The 14248-nt window shown below is 42.2% G+C and overlaps 1 protein-coding gene across 9 annotated transcripts in view; it reads left to right on the plus strand.

The window, feature by feature from the left end:
* The first annotated feature begins 784 nt into the window (after nucleotides 1-784).
* PARP11 (poly(ADP-ribose) polymerase family member 11) overlaps nucleotides 785-14248 on the plus strand; it is a 43504-nt gene continuing 30040 nt past the window's right edge. For 2 of the 9 annotated variants that reach the window (XM_004778284.3, XM_004778285.3), the window contains exon 1: nucleotides 786-1003. Coding sequence is in view for 3 of the 9 variants with exons in the window: in XM_004778288.3 (XP_004778345.2) it covers nucleotides 1035-1187 (153 nt within the window). In the remaining 6 variants the exon portion in view is untranslated. Of the gene's footprint in view, nucleotides 1004-1027; nucleotides 1188-4107; nucleotides 4335-14248 lie in introns of those variants that run through there. The other 7 variants (XM_004778288.3, XM_045071736.1, XM_013048848.2 and 4 more) reach the window with 5 other exon arrangements.

Below are 14248 nucleotides of genomic sequence, written 5' to 3' on the forward strand. Positions count from 1 at the left end.
TTTTTTTCCTCCTAGAAGAGTCTCCCCATTTCTTAGAGCTCTTTATCCAGGTAAGTTCAACAGTGCGCCCTTGAGGTCTTGCTTAGTCTCTGTAGGGGGGCGGCGGGAAAGCAGACACCCTAGCCTAGGTAAGCATGCTCTCATTGAACCCGGCACTTACCTTTGTACCTACAAACCATACTGCACTTCTTTATCAAATTACCGAGTTTTAGTTTTTTGTTTTCCCCCTGGACTCTAAGCTCCGTGAGGGCCCGGACTGCGTATGGGTCTAGCGTTCCAGAGCCTACTACGGTGTCTGGGAAATAACTGTCGCTTATTGCGCCCTTACTGCATGCCAAATACTGTGGCTGGTATTTTAACCCACTGAGCCACCCAGGCGCCCCTGTAGCTGGTATTTTAAATGATCTCACCACACCCTTAGGTGGATGCCATTATTCCCTCCTTTCTGAAGATGAGGAAATTGAAAAATAGTCAAGTTTGTCCCAAAAGCCATTGGCCCCGCTGGAATTAATTCCCAGGCCCGACTCTTGGCCGCTACACTCAACTAAACAGTGATCAATAAACACCAGACGAAACTCAACCAGCCGCGGCTTGAGGATCAGTTGCCGGGGACGTTGCGGTGGGGACGGAGCACTGGAGGGGTAGGGCGGAGGAGAAGCCCTTTAAACTCCCTTACCATCAAGTTACCCACAAGCCCCGCCCATTAGGACCTGCCCCCGCCCCCAGCCCGGAAGGGAGCGGCTGGGGCGGGACGAGCTTCCGGGGGCGGGGCGGGGCCAGCGCTGGTTGGCTAGCTTCGGGCGGAAGTCGGGAGGGTCGGTGGTCCGAAGACGCTGGCTTGTGACAGGGCGGGGTAGAAGGAAGGCCTACATAAAGGTTGCCTCTCCATCCCTTCGCTCCCGGGGACCCTCGGAAAAAACCCAACACCCCGACCCCGCGGCTAGCCCCTTCCCCCAGGCTCTCTCCGCTCGATTTCGCCACCGTTATGTGGGAAGCGAATCCGGTGAGTAGCCGGGCGGGATGGGGCGGACCCAATGGGCGGGGTTGAGGAGAGAGGGGCGGGAGGGGGTTCCCGGGAACTGCTCCCCCTCACCCGCTTGGGGCTGGGTGTTGAGTTCCGGGGCCCCGAAGATCCTGGCCCTTGCGGCTTCTGTCGTCTCTGGCTTTTGAGCGGCGGAGATGGCTCGGTGGGTTGTCCAACGCCTGCTCGCTCTCTGTTACAGTTACTGACTTGACGTGCTGTGGTTTCTCCGCCTCCGCCCCCCGCCTGCGTTCACCGTCTTTTTCAAACTCTGTTTTGCTTCCTCCTCGGAGTTCCGGGGCTGGGGACCGGTTCCTCTGCCGGTGCCCAGGTGTACCTGCCCAGTCCCATCCACCTAAAGCGAGGGGCTTCGCGGGGCTTCGCCCGCCGTGTCTCGAGGGGGCCTAAGAGGAGCCATCCCTGCTCCTTTTCCCTTCACGGGGGGCGGCCGTTTCAGACTTGGGGGGGACCGAGTGTGGGTTCTAAGCCTGTAGAGGGTGAAGTTCTTAGATCCCCCCCCCCCCAGTGGACGGCCCGGAGGACCTGGAACTTTTCAACTGCAAGTCGTGTCTCCCTCCTCGTTTGACCCCCGGGTTGGCATGGCGTCTGCCTGTATTTTCGTCCGCTTTGTTTTTTCTGCGTTCCTTCGGGGTGCAGCTCTCGCCGGCGTGGAACCCGTTTGCCCGGAGCATTCCATCCATCTCTTGTTAGGGTTGAGATCGCCTAGTAACATGGCCGGGCACACCTTGGGAGCGGGCTGGGGAGGCGGCGGAGTCCCGCTGCAGCCGAGCGGTCGGGCTGAGCGTGGGAAGCTGCCGTGGGCCGAGACCACTGCCCAGATGCACTTGCCACCCGGTTTTCACACTCGCAGTACGCTGGCGCTCGGATCAATACTTGGTTGTTGTTGTTGTTGTTGTTGTTCTTTCCCATTTCTGGACTCTTTTTCCAGATGAGTTGGAGTGCTGATCAGTTCATTCTGTTATGTTTTTAAGTTTTTATCCAGCGGGTCCGCGCTCGTTGCTTGCACATGGTGGTCGCATCCTGGTCCTTCCTGTAACTGGTCCTCCTCTAAGATCTTTTTTCTTTTTGGTTCATCCATGGAACCCTGCAGTAGTATCAAGCCGCCTCACAGGAAAGTCATCGCTGGTCGCTGGTCTTTTTTTTTTTTTTTTTTTTTTTTTTTTTTAGCAGAAATAGTGTGGAATTAATGGGAATGGGCTCTCTCCTTTGGTATTTACTTTGGCTGTCTGTCACCAACAGGCTTCAGTTTCTGTCATTGTACATGTCCGTGTGCGTGCGAGCGCGCGTCTGGCCCGTGTGTCTTCAATTTTTATGAACACTCCCTTGCGTCTTGGTTTCTCCAGGACAAATTTTTTAGTCGCCTAAGTATGTCTTGCTCGAAGTCGCATGTTTCAGATTCTTCACTATATTGTAAGCTTCCTGTGAGCAGGGATTTTTGTCCATTTTGTTTATTTTGGTACCTTATTTTGGCACTTTGTAGGCACTCAGTAAATATTCTTAGAGTTAGCAAAAGTGACTGGATTAGTGCTAGAGGGAGTCCTTTTCTCCTGCTGTTCATTATCCCTCCTCCATCACAGAGACATTAGCAGTCGCTGTTGGATTATTTGTATATTGGTAGGATTATAAAGACATTAGTCAATGTCTTATAAATTTGGTTTGTTATATAGCATTATGTCATTTCTTTGTGAGGAATGCTGTTTCTTCTGACATCACCCTAATGATTTTGCTGGATTTCACTAGAGCACACTGACCTTTGTTAATAGACGAATCTTCCACATATAATCCCACATTCTTCTTTCGACCCTATTGTGCCACCCTACTATGTCTTTTTTTTTTTTTTAAGATTTTATTTATTTATTTGACAGATAAAGATCACAAGTAGGCAGAGAGGCAGGCAGAGAGAGAGGGGGAAGCAGGCTCCCGGCCGGGCTTGATCCCAGGACTCTGGGATCATGACCTGAGCAGAAGGCGGAGGCTTTAACCCACTGAGCCACCCAGGCACCCCCACCCTGCTATGTCTTAATGTGACTGTGTTTTCTTACTGATACTGGTTTCCTTCCTATGAGCATATTAATTCCGTCAAAAAGGGCAGTTTAGTTTTTAAAAATACAGTCAACATTCTGTGTGTGTTTCTTTCTAGTAATCTGTTAGTTTATATTAATAGAAGTGACATCTGGACAGTTTGTCCAGCTGTGCTCATGGAATGAGAATTAATTTTAATGTTACTGTAAGCCAAACATACTGGGAATGAAAAACAAAGCAAAACTACAACGTATCCTAAAGATAAATGCAGATGACTTTTGCATTACCCATCAATTGAAATTACTATTTGCTATTTCTTACCATTGAATTAGATACTAATAAATTCTAGTTTGTGAAGCAAGACCACTGTGAACTGAGTTAATTGAGGACTTCTGCCTATTTCTCCCTGTTTATTTTGATAGTGTCTATGGCCTTAATGTACTATCCATGAGCTGCAGATAGACCTCCTCTTGCAAATGTACCTTCTGTATGATACTGTATTCTTCTCACAAGTGGCTTTGAGAAAATGTTACACTGATGCTGGCCATGGTAATTCTCAGAATTACCTCTCCATGACATGGTTTGAGTGTGGAAAATGAGCACTGAGCTTGCAACATTTCCTTGGGGGAAAAAACCTAAAACAGGATAACCAAGGAGTTATAAACTTTGTCTCAGTACAAAATTTTATTTTATCTTTCCACACAGTCATGAGGTCAGTGATATCTACTCAAGCTTTTCACTGACCAGGCAGCTTGAGGTAAATAAAGCGTAATGTCCCTGCCAAGGCAGATCTGATTGACAGAAGCAGCAGGCACACTCAGTCCTGATATGAGCTCTTGGCAGTTTGCCATCCACCTGGGGGAGGTAGCCCTTGACTAATGTCCCCCAGCTTAGAAAAGTGGCAAAGTCTGGAGAAAGGAATCAAAGGGGTGTGAAAGTCATCAAAGCAGTGATAACTGCTTTGACTGTATGTACCATGCCTTTATCCTGCCTCTCTCTGCCCTCTTGTGTCATCATCTTATTCTTCTTCGCTGCGATTAGAGTAAATAATAACTATTACGTGTGAGGGAGTTTCAGTTTCCTTTTTTCGCACTGATGAAGGAAACTGAAAGAATGACGAACATCTGTAAGATTACAAGCCCATGCATTACAGTATTCAGACCCGTGATGAACTCTTCCATACTTCCTTGCCACATGCGAACTCATATTATTAAAAGAATCTGAGGAGTTAGCTGAGGGAAGGGAGAACGATTTTCTCCAGATCACGCAGGTGAGTATGCAGCATAATTACATGAGTGCCTGTGTCCCGTTTTACTGCCTGCTGTTGCTGGGTGACAGCGGTGATAATGTGTGTGTATTGCTGCAGTGCTTTGCCTGCTGAGCCATCTTTGTCTTTGTGATTTTTATATTCACAGCTGCTTCCAGACTCACTTGGCACTATGATTCTTACCTCTCCTCTTTCTGTCAAGCTTCTTGAAAGAATAGTCTTACACTTTTTGTTATTCTTATTCATACCTCTATGCTCCAGCCTCACCTCTGCCCCTAACACCTTTACTTGGTAGGAGGTCAATGAGAACTTTTGAATCAACACATCGGTAGTGACTTTCATGCCTCCAGCCTCTTCTTTCTGCAACATGAATGCACTCGAAGTGTTCCTCAGGACCTTCCCCACGCCCTTTCCCCGGGACTGTACTGCTTTGGATTTCTTCTTTTTATGATTTATCTTTGAATCATAATCTTAATTGCACTAATTTCTATCCCTGAAATATTCTACTGTTAACCTTTGTTTTTTCTCAGACTTTTTTTTTTTTTTTTTTTTTTTTGGTGAGCTCCAAGGCTTCAGGTATTACTGTAGTGAATATGCCTGCCATATGTATCTTTCCAGTCCTGACCCTATTCCTGAGCCCACTGATGGACACCTCTACTGGTTGTGTCTCTGACAGTTCACAGTTGGCATGTCAAAACTGCACTACCAGAGAAACCAGTCACTGATTCATTTTTCCCACTCAACAAGTATTTACTAAGTATCTATCACATATAAAACATTCTAGACACTAGGGAGGGGCATTACAAATATGGATCAAGTCAGAGCCTGCCCCTCAGGGGCATTGCAGCATAGTTGGGGGAGTGGAAGCGATACCAGAGGATCTTGGGGGACTAGGAAGGTTTTCTAACCTAAGTTACATTTGAGCTAGGTGTCGGAGTTATAGAACTGGTCCTTAGGGAAGGGCAAAGGAGCAAAATGACCACAGACCCCAAAGGTGAAAGAGAATGGCAAGTACAGTTTGGATGAAGGAGTGAAATGGAAAAAGGGCATATCTGATGAATCTCAAATGTCAGTATGGGCATTTTCAGAGAATGAGGATGGAGGGCTTTTGGGTGGTGGTAACTGAGATCCATGTAATATCTCTTCTGAGTCAGGCAGCATCCCGCAGGCTTGGGGGGAGAGTGGAGGTAGAATTTGTTCCTGGAAATGAAAGTTCTACAGCAGGCACAGTGTCTATGAAGCTGTGTTCTTAGATCCACGTATAGTCATAGGTTCATATCCTGATACCTGTGTCTTGGCGTTCTTTCTAATCGTCCCAGTAGTGGATTGAGTTCAGCTTGTGAGTAGTGTGCTGTGCCACTGTTTGGTGGCTGAGGCAGTGCTCAGCAGAGCATGCCCACACGGAGGTTATCTGATACCTGTGTAAGGTAGGAATTAACAAATTATTGTCCTCCCTTTTTCAAGGAGGATGCTAAGTAAAAGTTTGGTGATCTTTCCGAATAAGGAGAGAACCGGGTTTTAAATCTAGAACTTTCGGGCTCCAGAGCACATACTCTCTCCAGTCTGACTTAGGATATGAGGACTTAAGGGGTAGAGAAGGGCCTGTGGGGAAAGACAAAGGGAGTCAGAGGAAAAGAGGGATGCTTGAGCGGCAGAAAACCACGACTTTTTTGTGACACCAGCTCCCATGTTTTTAGGACTTTTTTTTTTCTAGTGGTGCAGTGTACAAGTAGCATTAGGGAAATGATGTGGCCTCCCCAGGATGGGCAGGGTAGATGCAGCCCAAGGCCAAGGCAATGAGGTTAATGGTTTCTGGAGTTTCAGGGTTTGTGATACAGGCCAGAGGCAGACTTTCATAACAGGTTTGAAGGATGGAGTGAGTGAAATGCTGAGTATGATCCACCTAGTCTAAAATATGCAGAGTATTGAGGTCTGTGGCTTATACAACTCACCTTCTAAGAGTTGGATCTGCTTTTGAGATCCTGATAGCACCAGTCTATTTATTGAGCACTTACCATAACCTGGTCAGTTCTAAGCCTCAGCGTTTACAGTGGTGAATGAAACAGACCAGCTCCCAGCCTTAGGGGCTGCAGTCTAGTGCAGGGAGACAGACATTAAACCAGTAATTACACAAATAATATTTTACTGCACTTGCAGCAAAACCTCTGAAAGAAAGAGAACAATGACAACGTATAATAGGGGGAGTTAATATTAGGGATATCAGGTGTGTCCGCTCTCTGAATTCAAGCCACTTTTACAGCAATCTGAAGACTTGAGCAAGAGTTAGCCAGATAAAGGTTGGACGGGAGTCGAGGAGGGCTATTTAGACAGCAGAAACAGCATGAGCAGAGACCCTGAGGCAGAAAGGAGCTTGGTGTTTGAGGCAGAGAGGAGGCATGTGTGGCTGGAAGCCAGGGAACCAGGAGAGGAGGCCAGGAGGTAGGCAGGAACTAGCTGAGCATGGCTCTGTCACACATGTTTAGGATTTTGAACTTCATCCTCAGAAGTGTGGGAAGCCATTGGAAGATTTTATATAGGAAGGGAAAGGAACATATCTGTGTTTTTTTAAAAAAAGACCATTCTGGCTGCTGCGCAGAAACTAAGTTATGTATTAGGAAGTGCAGAATAATGGCCTCCCAAAGATACCCACATTGTAAGCTCCAGAAACTTTGACTATGTTAGGTTACATAGCAAAGGAGGATTAAGATCACTAATCAGCTGATGTTGTGATTGAGAGATAGATTACTTTGGATTTTCTAGGTGGGTTCAGTGTAATCACAAGTATTTTTAAAAGCAGAAGAAGGGGGCAAAAGAAGTGAGTCAGAGAAAGATGTTGTTATGGAAGAATAGTCAGCAGTGCTGGCTTTGGAGATTAAGTGAGAGGGCCACAAGGCAAGAAATATGGGTAGCTTTTAAAACCTGGAAAGGCCAACAAAACACTCCCCCTTCCAGCATCCAGAAGGGAATCAAGGCCATGGTGATTTTAGCCTAGTGAGTTCCATGTCAGACTCCAACAGAGGGGTAAGATAATACATTTGTGGTGTTTTAAGCCTCTAAAGTTGTGGTAATTTGTTCCAGCAGCGATGGAAAACTAAAACAGAGGGCCATCGGAAAGGCTGTTGTAGGACCACTTAGGGAGCTGCAGTGTGGTCCCTGGTGAAGATGAAGGTTTTCTGGACTAAATCAGTGTTGGCAGGGAGAGAGACTCCGAGGTGGATGAGTTCAGGCAGCACTTTGCATGAAGGGTGCTAGGTTTCTGGCATGGGCTACTGGGAGGAATGAAATATTTTCACTGAGATGGGGAGATTGGGAAAGGGGCAGATATAGCCGAGATCAAGATTTGGCTTTGGGCCTGCTATAGGTTTAATGTGCCTATGAAGCATTCAAGCAATAAAGTCAATGAAGCAATTGGGTATGTGGGTCTGGAGACTGGGCTAGAAGTGGCAGTTTTGGCCTTAGTCTGTGTGGATGGGTTTTAAAATCATGAAGTAAATGAGACCCCTAGGATGGTGTTTCTCAAACTTTTCAGCACCCATGCAGATCACCAATCTTAAACAAGAAAGTAGTATTTAAAAAATTAATGTTTTCATTATTGAAAAAGATATTTTTGCAGCCTCATACAAAGTATGTATTTAACTTGTTTACAGATAGCTTGAGCTGTAGTTGGATCCAGACACTAATTTTTTTTTTTTTAGAGGTTACATATTTATTTATTTAACACGCAGAGAGAGTGAGAACAAGCGTGCACATGCATAAGCAGGGGGAGTGGCAGGCAGAAGAAGAGGGAGAAGCAAGCTCCCCCCTAAGCAAGGAGCCTGATGTGGGGCTCAGTCCCAAGACCCTGGGATCATGACCTGAGCTGAAGGCAGATGCTTAACCCACTGAACCACTCAGGCATCCCTGATTTTTTTTTCCCCTGTATTTCTACTAAATTAGGAAATTCCATGTTTTAATTATAGATTGTCAAGATTTGCAACTGGTGTTTGCTGGCTCTGTCAGATGTTTTAGAATGCCAAGATCAAACACATATTGAGAATGTATGAGAAGATTTCTCCCTGAAGACTATTCCTAGTGTTCAATCAGTTGCCAAATTGACACACTTAAAAGATTAAGTAACTGTAGGAGCAAATGTTTCAACCAGCCTGAACATTTGGAAGATAGGAGCAAATATATTCTTAGTCATTCTTTGATTACTGCAGTCTCTGGAAAGTATCTGTTCATGTTTTGTTGTAACATTTGGATGGGTTCTTTATATATCGACAGTAATAAAATAAGTCTCACTCTCTGATGAGTGAAGAAAGCCATCAGATTCTGGGAAGGAATCACACCCTAGCAATCGAACCATTTGTAGCATAGTTTCGTGACTGGAAAATCTGGTTATTTCGTTCTCCTCCTCACTAAAAATTGGGAGTTTTGGCCTTGAAATAGTAGATTTAGGTTATTTCAGACCCTGAGTATATTTTAGCTATATACTTAAGCAGGCCTCTGGAAATCAAGAATGGTTATTAGTGTTATCAGCATCATAAAGAAATATTTTTATTCGATCTGTCCTTTTGGAAACTTGTCAGCACTTTCTTTCCTTGACACTCAAGTAGACAGACAACGGGTGATTTTGCAAACACTGCCATTTCTTTCCACACATTTGAGAGCACATACTGAGTTGTTGAGATTTGCTGATACTTAATTTTCATTATTTCCTTCAGCACTCAGTTACAATCAGGAGACATACTGTTTACTTGTAATTGTTCCAGGTGTTTAAAACGCCTTTTGCTGATGCAGCAACACCTTCTCTTGCTGTTTGTGTAGCTTGTGCTCTGTCAGTTTTGAGTGGGTTGCCCCTTTTCCAGCCCATGTCACAGCTCACAGAAGCATCATCATCTAAATGAAAACTGACTTCCCTTGTGGTGTGAGTTTTCACTTATACGCAGAACAAAAATTTGTTGAGTACTTCTGCCTCCTTACAGAGTATATATGCTATAAAAACTGATTTATGTTTCTCCACAAGTAGTTAACTTTTAAAACAAAGTAAATGCTGAAACATTCATGTGGCAATTTTCTCATAACATGCCATTGATAATATGTGACTTCCAATTGAGTCATTTAATAAAGAAATGTTGTCAGTAGCTTGTTTTTTCCCCCCCACAATTAAGTTGGGCATTAAATTTGGACTGACAGTTTCTCAGAGATATCAAGATCTTTACCTGTTTTAGCTGAGGAGTGCCTCTTTAGTTAATAATCAACAAAGTGAATTGATTTGAGGCTTTGTTTGAAAATGATGTGAAAGTTTTCTTGGTTTTACACCGCCATATTTGCTGAACACTAGCTGATATGAACTGATCAGCACAGACTGAACATAATGACATAGTGAGCTGGTAACTTTAAAGAAATTAAAGTTTTCATAAAAATCATTATTTCTCTTACATTTCAACTTTACAAGATAGATCTGAACATGAATTTCCCCTTGAAAATGCCTGTGAACTCTACATCATAATTCTTGAGGACCATGTTTCAAAGAATCTGAAAAAGACAAGAAAAGGGGCCAGGAATGAGCCCACAGAACTGAAAAGTTACAGGCTGCATAGACATTAAGGTACAAAGGAAATCAAGAACTTGTGGCCAAAAATCCAAGACAGTCTAGAGAGTATCATTTCATGGAAATCAAGAAAAGAGTAATATAGGACAAAGGGTAAACTGTGGAATGTTACTGAGCAGTCAAGTAAGATGAGGACTGATAAAAGAGCATAGGATTTAGCAACATGGAAGCTCATTGGAAGTCCTAGCAAGTGCTGTTTCTTGTTTGTTTGCTTGTTTGTGATGATGTTGGGAGATATTGGGTCAGAAGCTAGAAAAAGTAAATTAGGGTGGGTTTTAGAGTGAATGGGAAGTAAGGCAAGGAAAATTGTGTATATAGACAGAGAGTTATAGTTAATCCACTAACAGAGATAAAATGAAATCCTAAAAGTATTTGATCTAAAAGAAGATTGAAAAGGGTAGCAAAGAACAGATGGAACAAAAGCAAATAAGAGATGATAAATTTAAACCTAACCATATCAATAATCATACCAAAGTAAATGCTGTAGACATGTCAGTTGGAACATAGATTGCCAGATTAGAGTAAAAAGTAAGACCTGATTCTAAGTTGTCTGTAAGAAACACACTTTGAATATAAAGACCCAAATAGGATAAAACTAAATGGAAGGGGAGCTATGGCACTGACGCCAGAAGAGAAAGCTTGAGTGGTATATTAGATTTCAGAAATAATGATATTATCAGGGATAAAGAATGTCATTTCCTATGATAAAGAGTTTGGTTAATTATAAACATTTATATACATGATTATAATAGAGCTTCAAAATACATGAAGCAAAACTAATGGAACTGTAAGGGGAAATAGACAAATCCCATTATGGTTGGAGATTTTAATACTCCTCTCTAAATAATTGCTAGAATAAATAGGTACACATGAGCAAGGATACAGAGGACTCAAACAGTACTATCAACCAACTTGACCTAATTCACATTTATAGAACATTACACTTAACAATAGGTGAATACACATTTTCCCCCCAACTACATGGGGGACATTTTACATGATAGACCATATTCTAGACTGTAAAACAAGTCTTAGTACATTTAAAAGAATTCAAGTCACGTACAGTATGTTATCTGATCAAAATGGAATTAAATTAGAATTCAGTAAAAGAAAGACCTGTAAAAACTGCAAGCATTTGGTAAGCAAGTACCACTTCAACCCATTAGTCGAAGAGATAGAAAATGTGAAGACAATGTATCAAATTTGTGATATGCTGCTATAACAGTACTTAGAGGGAAATTTAGGGCTACTTTGATCCCTATATTGGAAATGAAATGTCACAAATTAGTGATTATAGCTTTCTCCTTAAGAAACTAGAAAAAAAGGAGCAAATTAAATTCAAGCAGGGGCAAGGAAATAAAATTTAAAATCACTGAAATGAAAACCGAGAAACTGATGAAAGCAGAAGCTGTTTTTCTTTTCCTTTCTTTCCTGTTTTTTTTTTTTTTTAAACATCCATAGGATTGATAAACCTCTAACCAGACAAATCAGGAGAAAAAGAATACAAATAATCAATATTGACAATGAGAGAAGTAATATCACTACAGATATTAAAGGGTGATAAGAGAATGTTATAAACAATTTAATGTCAGTACCACCACTTAGATGAAATGGGTATATTCTAAGACACAGACTCCTAAAATTCCCTCAAGAAGAAATAACATGAATAATCCCAACTCTATTGAAGAGTTTTCATATATCGAAAAGGGTTATTACCCACAAAACTCCAGGTGTAGATGGTTTCCCTGTAAATTCTATCAAATATTTAAGGAAGAAACAATACTAGTTCTGCACAAGCTTTCAGAAAATTGAAGAGAAGTTTTTACTTCACAAATCATATTATGAAGCCATCATTACCCTGATACCAAAACCAGTCAAAAGACATTACAAGAAACAATAGACCAATATTTCTTTCCTAATGAATATAGATATACACAAGTAGGCAGAGAGGCAGGCAGGGAGAGAGGGGGAAGCATGCTCCCCACTGAGCAGAGAGCCCAATGCAGGGCTCGGTCCCAGGACCCTGAGATCATGACCTGAGCTGAAGGCAGAAGCTTAACCCACTGAACCACCCAGGCACATAGATACATACATTTTAAGCAAAATTTTAGCAAATTGAGTCTAACATATAAGAAGGTTAATTCATAATTACCAGATGATGTTTATCCTAAAAATGCAAGGTTGGTTTAATATTTGAAGAGCAATCAATGTAATTCACCATATAAACAAACTAAAATGAAAAACCCTATGATCATTTCAGTGTATGCAGGAAAGCATTTGACAAAATTCAGTATCCCTGATAAAAACTCTCAGCAACCTACGAATAGAAGGAAACTTGCTCAGCCTGATAAGGGGTATGCAGAAAATAGCAAACTCAGTAGACCTAGGGTACTCAAATCATGTACCGTCTCAAAAAAGGCCTTTTTCAATAACTGTCCTTTCCCTAGCTCCAGAGAACCAAGCTCTTAGAATAGTTTGTCTAATGAATGTATCTGCATGCCTGAGATCTTGAGCTATGCTATACCAGTTTCCCCAGATAATTTACACTGGCAGTGTGATTTATGGTTAACACCTGCTTTCTCTCTGGAGGTCTGGAATGTCAGCAGCTGAGGTCAGTCATGTAGGGTGACTGTCATATACTTATATGACTAACTCCTAGTGAAAACCCTGGACACCTAGGCTCAGGTGAGCATCCCTGCTTGGCAACATTTTGAAGTGGTCACATCTGGTTTCTAGGAGTATTGTTTCCTGTGTGACTTCACTGGGAGGGAATGCTTGGAAGCTTATTCATGGTTTCCTCTGGATGTCACTCTATGCGCTTTTTCCCCTTTGCTTATTTCATTGTGTATATTTTTACTATAATAAACTGTAACCGTGAGTAGAACAATTTCTGAGTCCTGTGAGTCTTTCTCCTATGAGCCCGAGGTTATGTGGACCCCTGACAGAAGGGGCATCTACAAAATACCTATATCTAATATCAAACTTGAGAATGAAAGAGTGAATACTTTCTCACTAAGATCAGGAACAAATGATGCCCATTCTTTATTTGACATTGTACTTGAGATGATAATCAGTGCAATAAGGCAAGAAAAAGAAGGCATGGAAAAGAAATAACAGGCATCTATATGCTAGAAGTGAGTCTATATTTATCTATATATAAAATGCCTACTTAGAAAATCTGGAGTGGGGGCGCCTGGGTGGCTCAGTGGGTTAAGCCGCTGCCTTCGGCTCAGGTCATGATCTCAGAGTCCTGGGATCGAGTCCCGCATCGGGCTCTCTGCTCAGCAGAGAGCCTACTTCCCTCTCTCTCTCTGCCTGCCTCTCCATCTACTTGTGATTTCTCTCTGTCAAATAAATAAATAAAATCTTTAAAAAAAAAAAAAAAGAAAGAAAGAAAATCTGGAGTGTCCAAAAATCTAGAACATACAAGAGAGTTTAGTAAGGTTGCCAAATACAGGATACGTGTACAAAAAATAATGTATCTCTAAATACAAGCAACATTCAATCAGAAAGTGAAATTTAAATGCAGTTCTATTTACAGTAATATCAAAAATATGGACTACTTGGACATGAATCTTACATAAATGACGTGCAAGATCTATACATTGAAAACTATAAAACATTACTGAAAAATGTTAAGACCTAAATAAGTCAGGAGATATACCTCATTCATGGGTTGGAATACTCAATATTGTTGAGATGGCAATGATCTAGATCACCATGCCATCCCAATTAAAATTGAAAGGACCAAATAGCCAAGCAGTTTTGAAAAAGAACAAATTTGGAGCACTAACACTACCTGATTTAAAGATTCAGTGTGAAACTACAGTCATCAAAACAGTGTAGGATTGGCAGCAAGATAGAGAAAATGATTATCAGAACAGAACAGAGACCAGGAATAGACCCACAAACATAGGCAACTTATTTTTTTTTTTTTTTTTTAATGAAAGGACAGTTACCCAATGAGTTCAGATGTTGTTTAAACCCTTTTTGCCAGTGAGGCTACCATCCTGTGATGATCCATCCATGTGCAGTTTAGGAAATGTTGCCAAGTCTGTCCCATGACCTGCTCTGATCGTTCCTTTGTGGATACAACCTGGTGCTTGTACACAGCCTTCCTGACTTTCATGGTTCATTGTAATTCCAGGAGGGCTTTTCTTGGTTATTCCTGGTTCTCTGTATTAAATTTCTGTATTCTCTACCATTTGGCTTGTATTAGGGCTTTGGGCTTCTTAGTTGTTTTTCCTTGAGATTCTATTTTTTTTTTCCCCAATAGTGTTGTTAGGTATGAGGTTCTCTACTTTCTGTTCCAAATAAAGTCAGT

This window comes from Mustela putorius, unplaced genomic scaffold, assembly GCF_011764305.1.
Source record: "Mustela putorius furo isolate JIRA1106 unplaced genomic scaffold, ASM1176430v1.1 tig00003988_pilon_pilon_pilon, whole genome shotgun sequence".
NCBI classification, from domain to species: domain Eukaryota; kingdom Metazoa; phylum Chordata; class Mammalia; order Carnivora; family Mustelidae; genus Mustela; species Mustela putorius.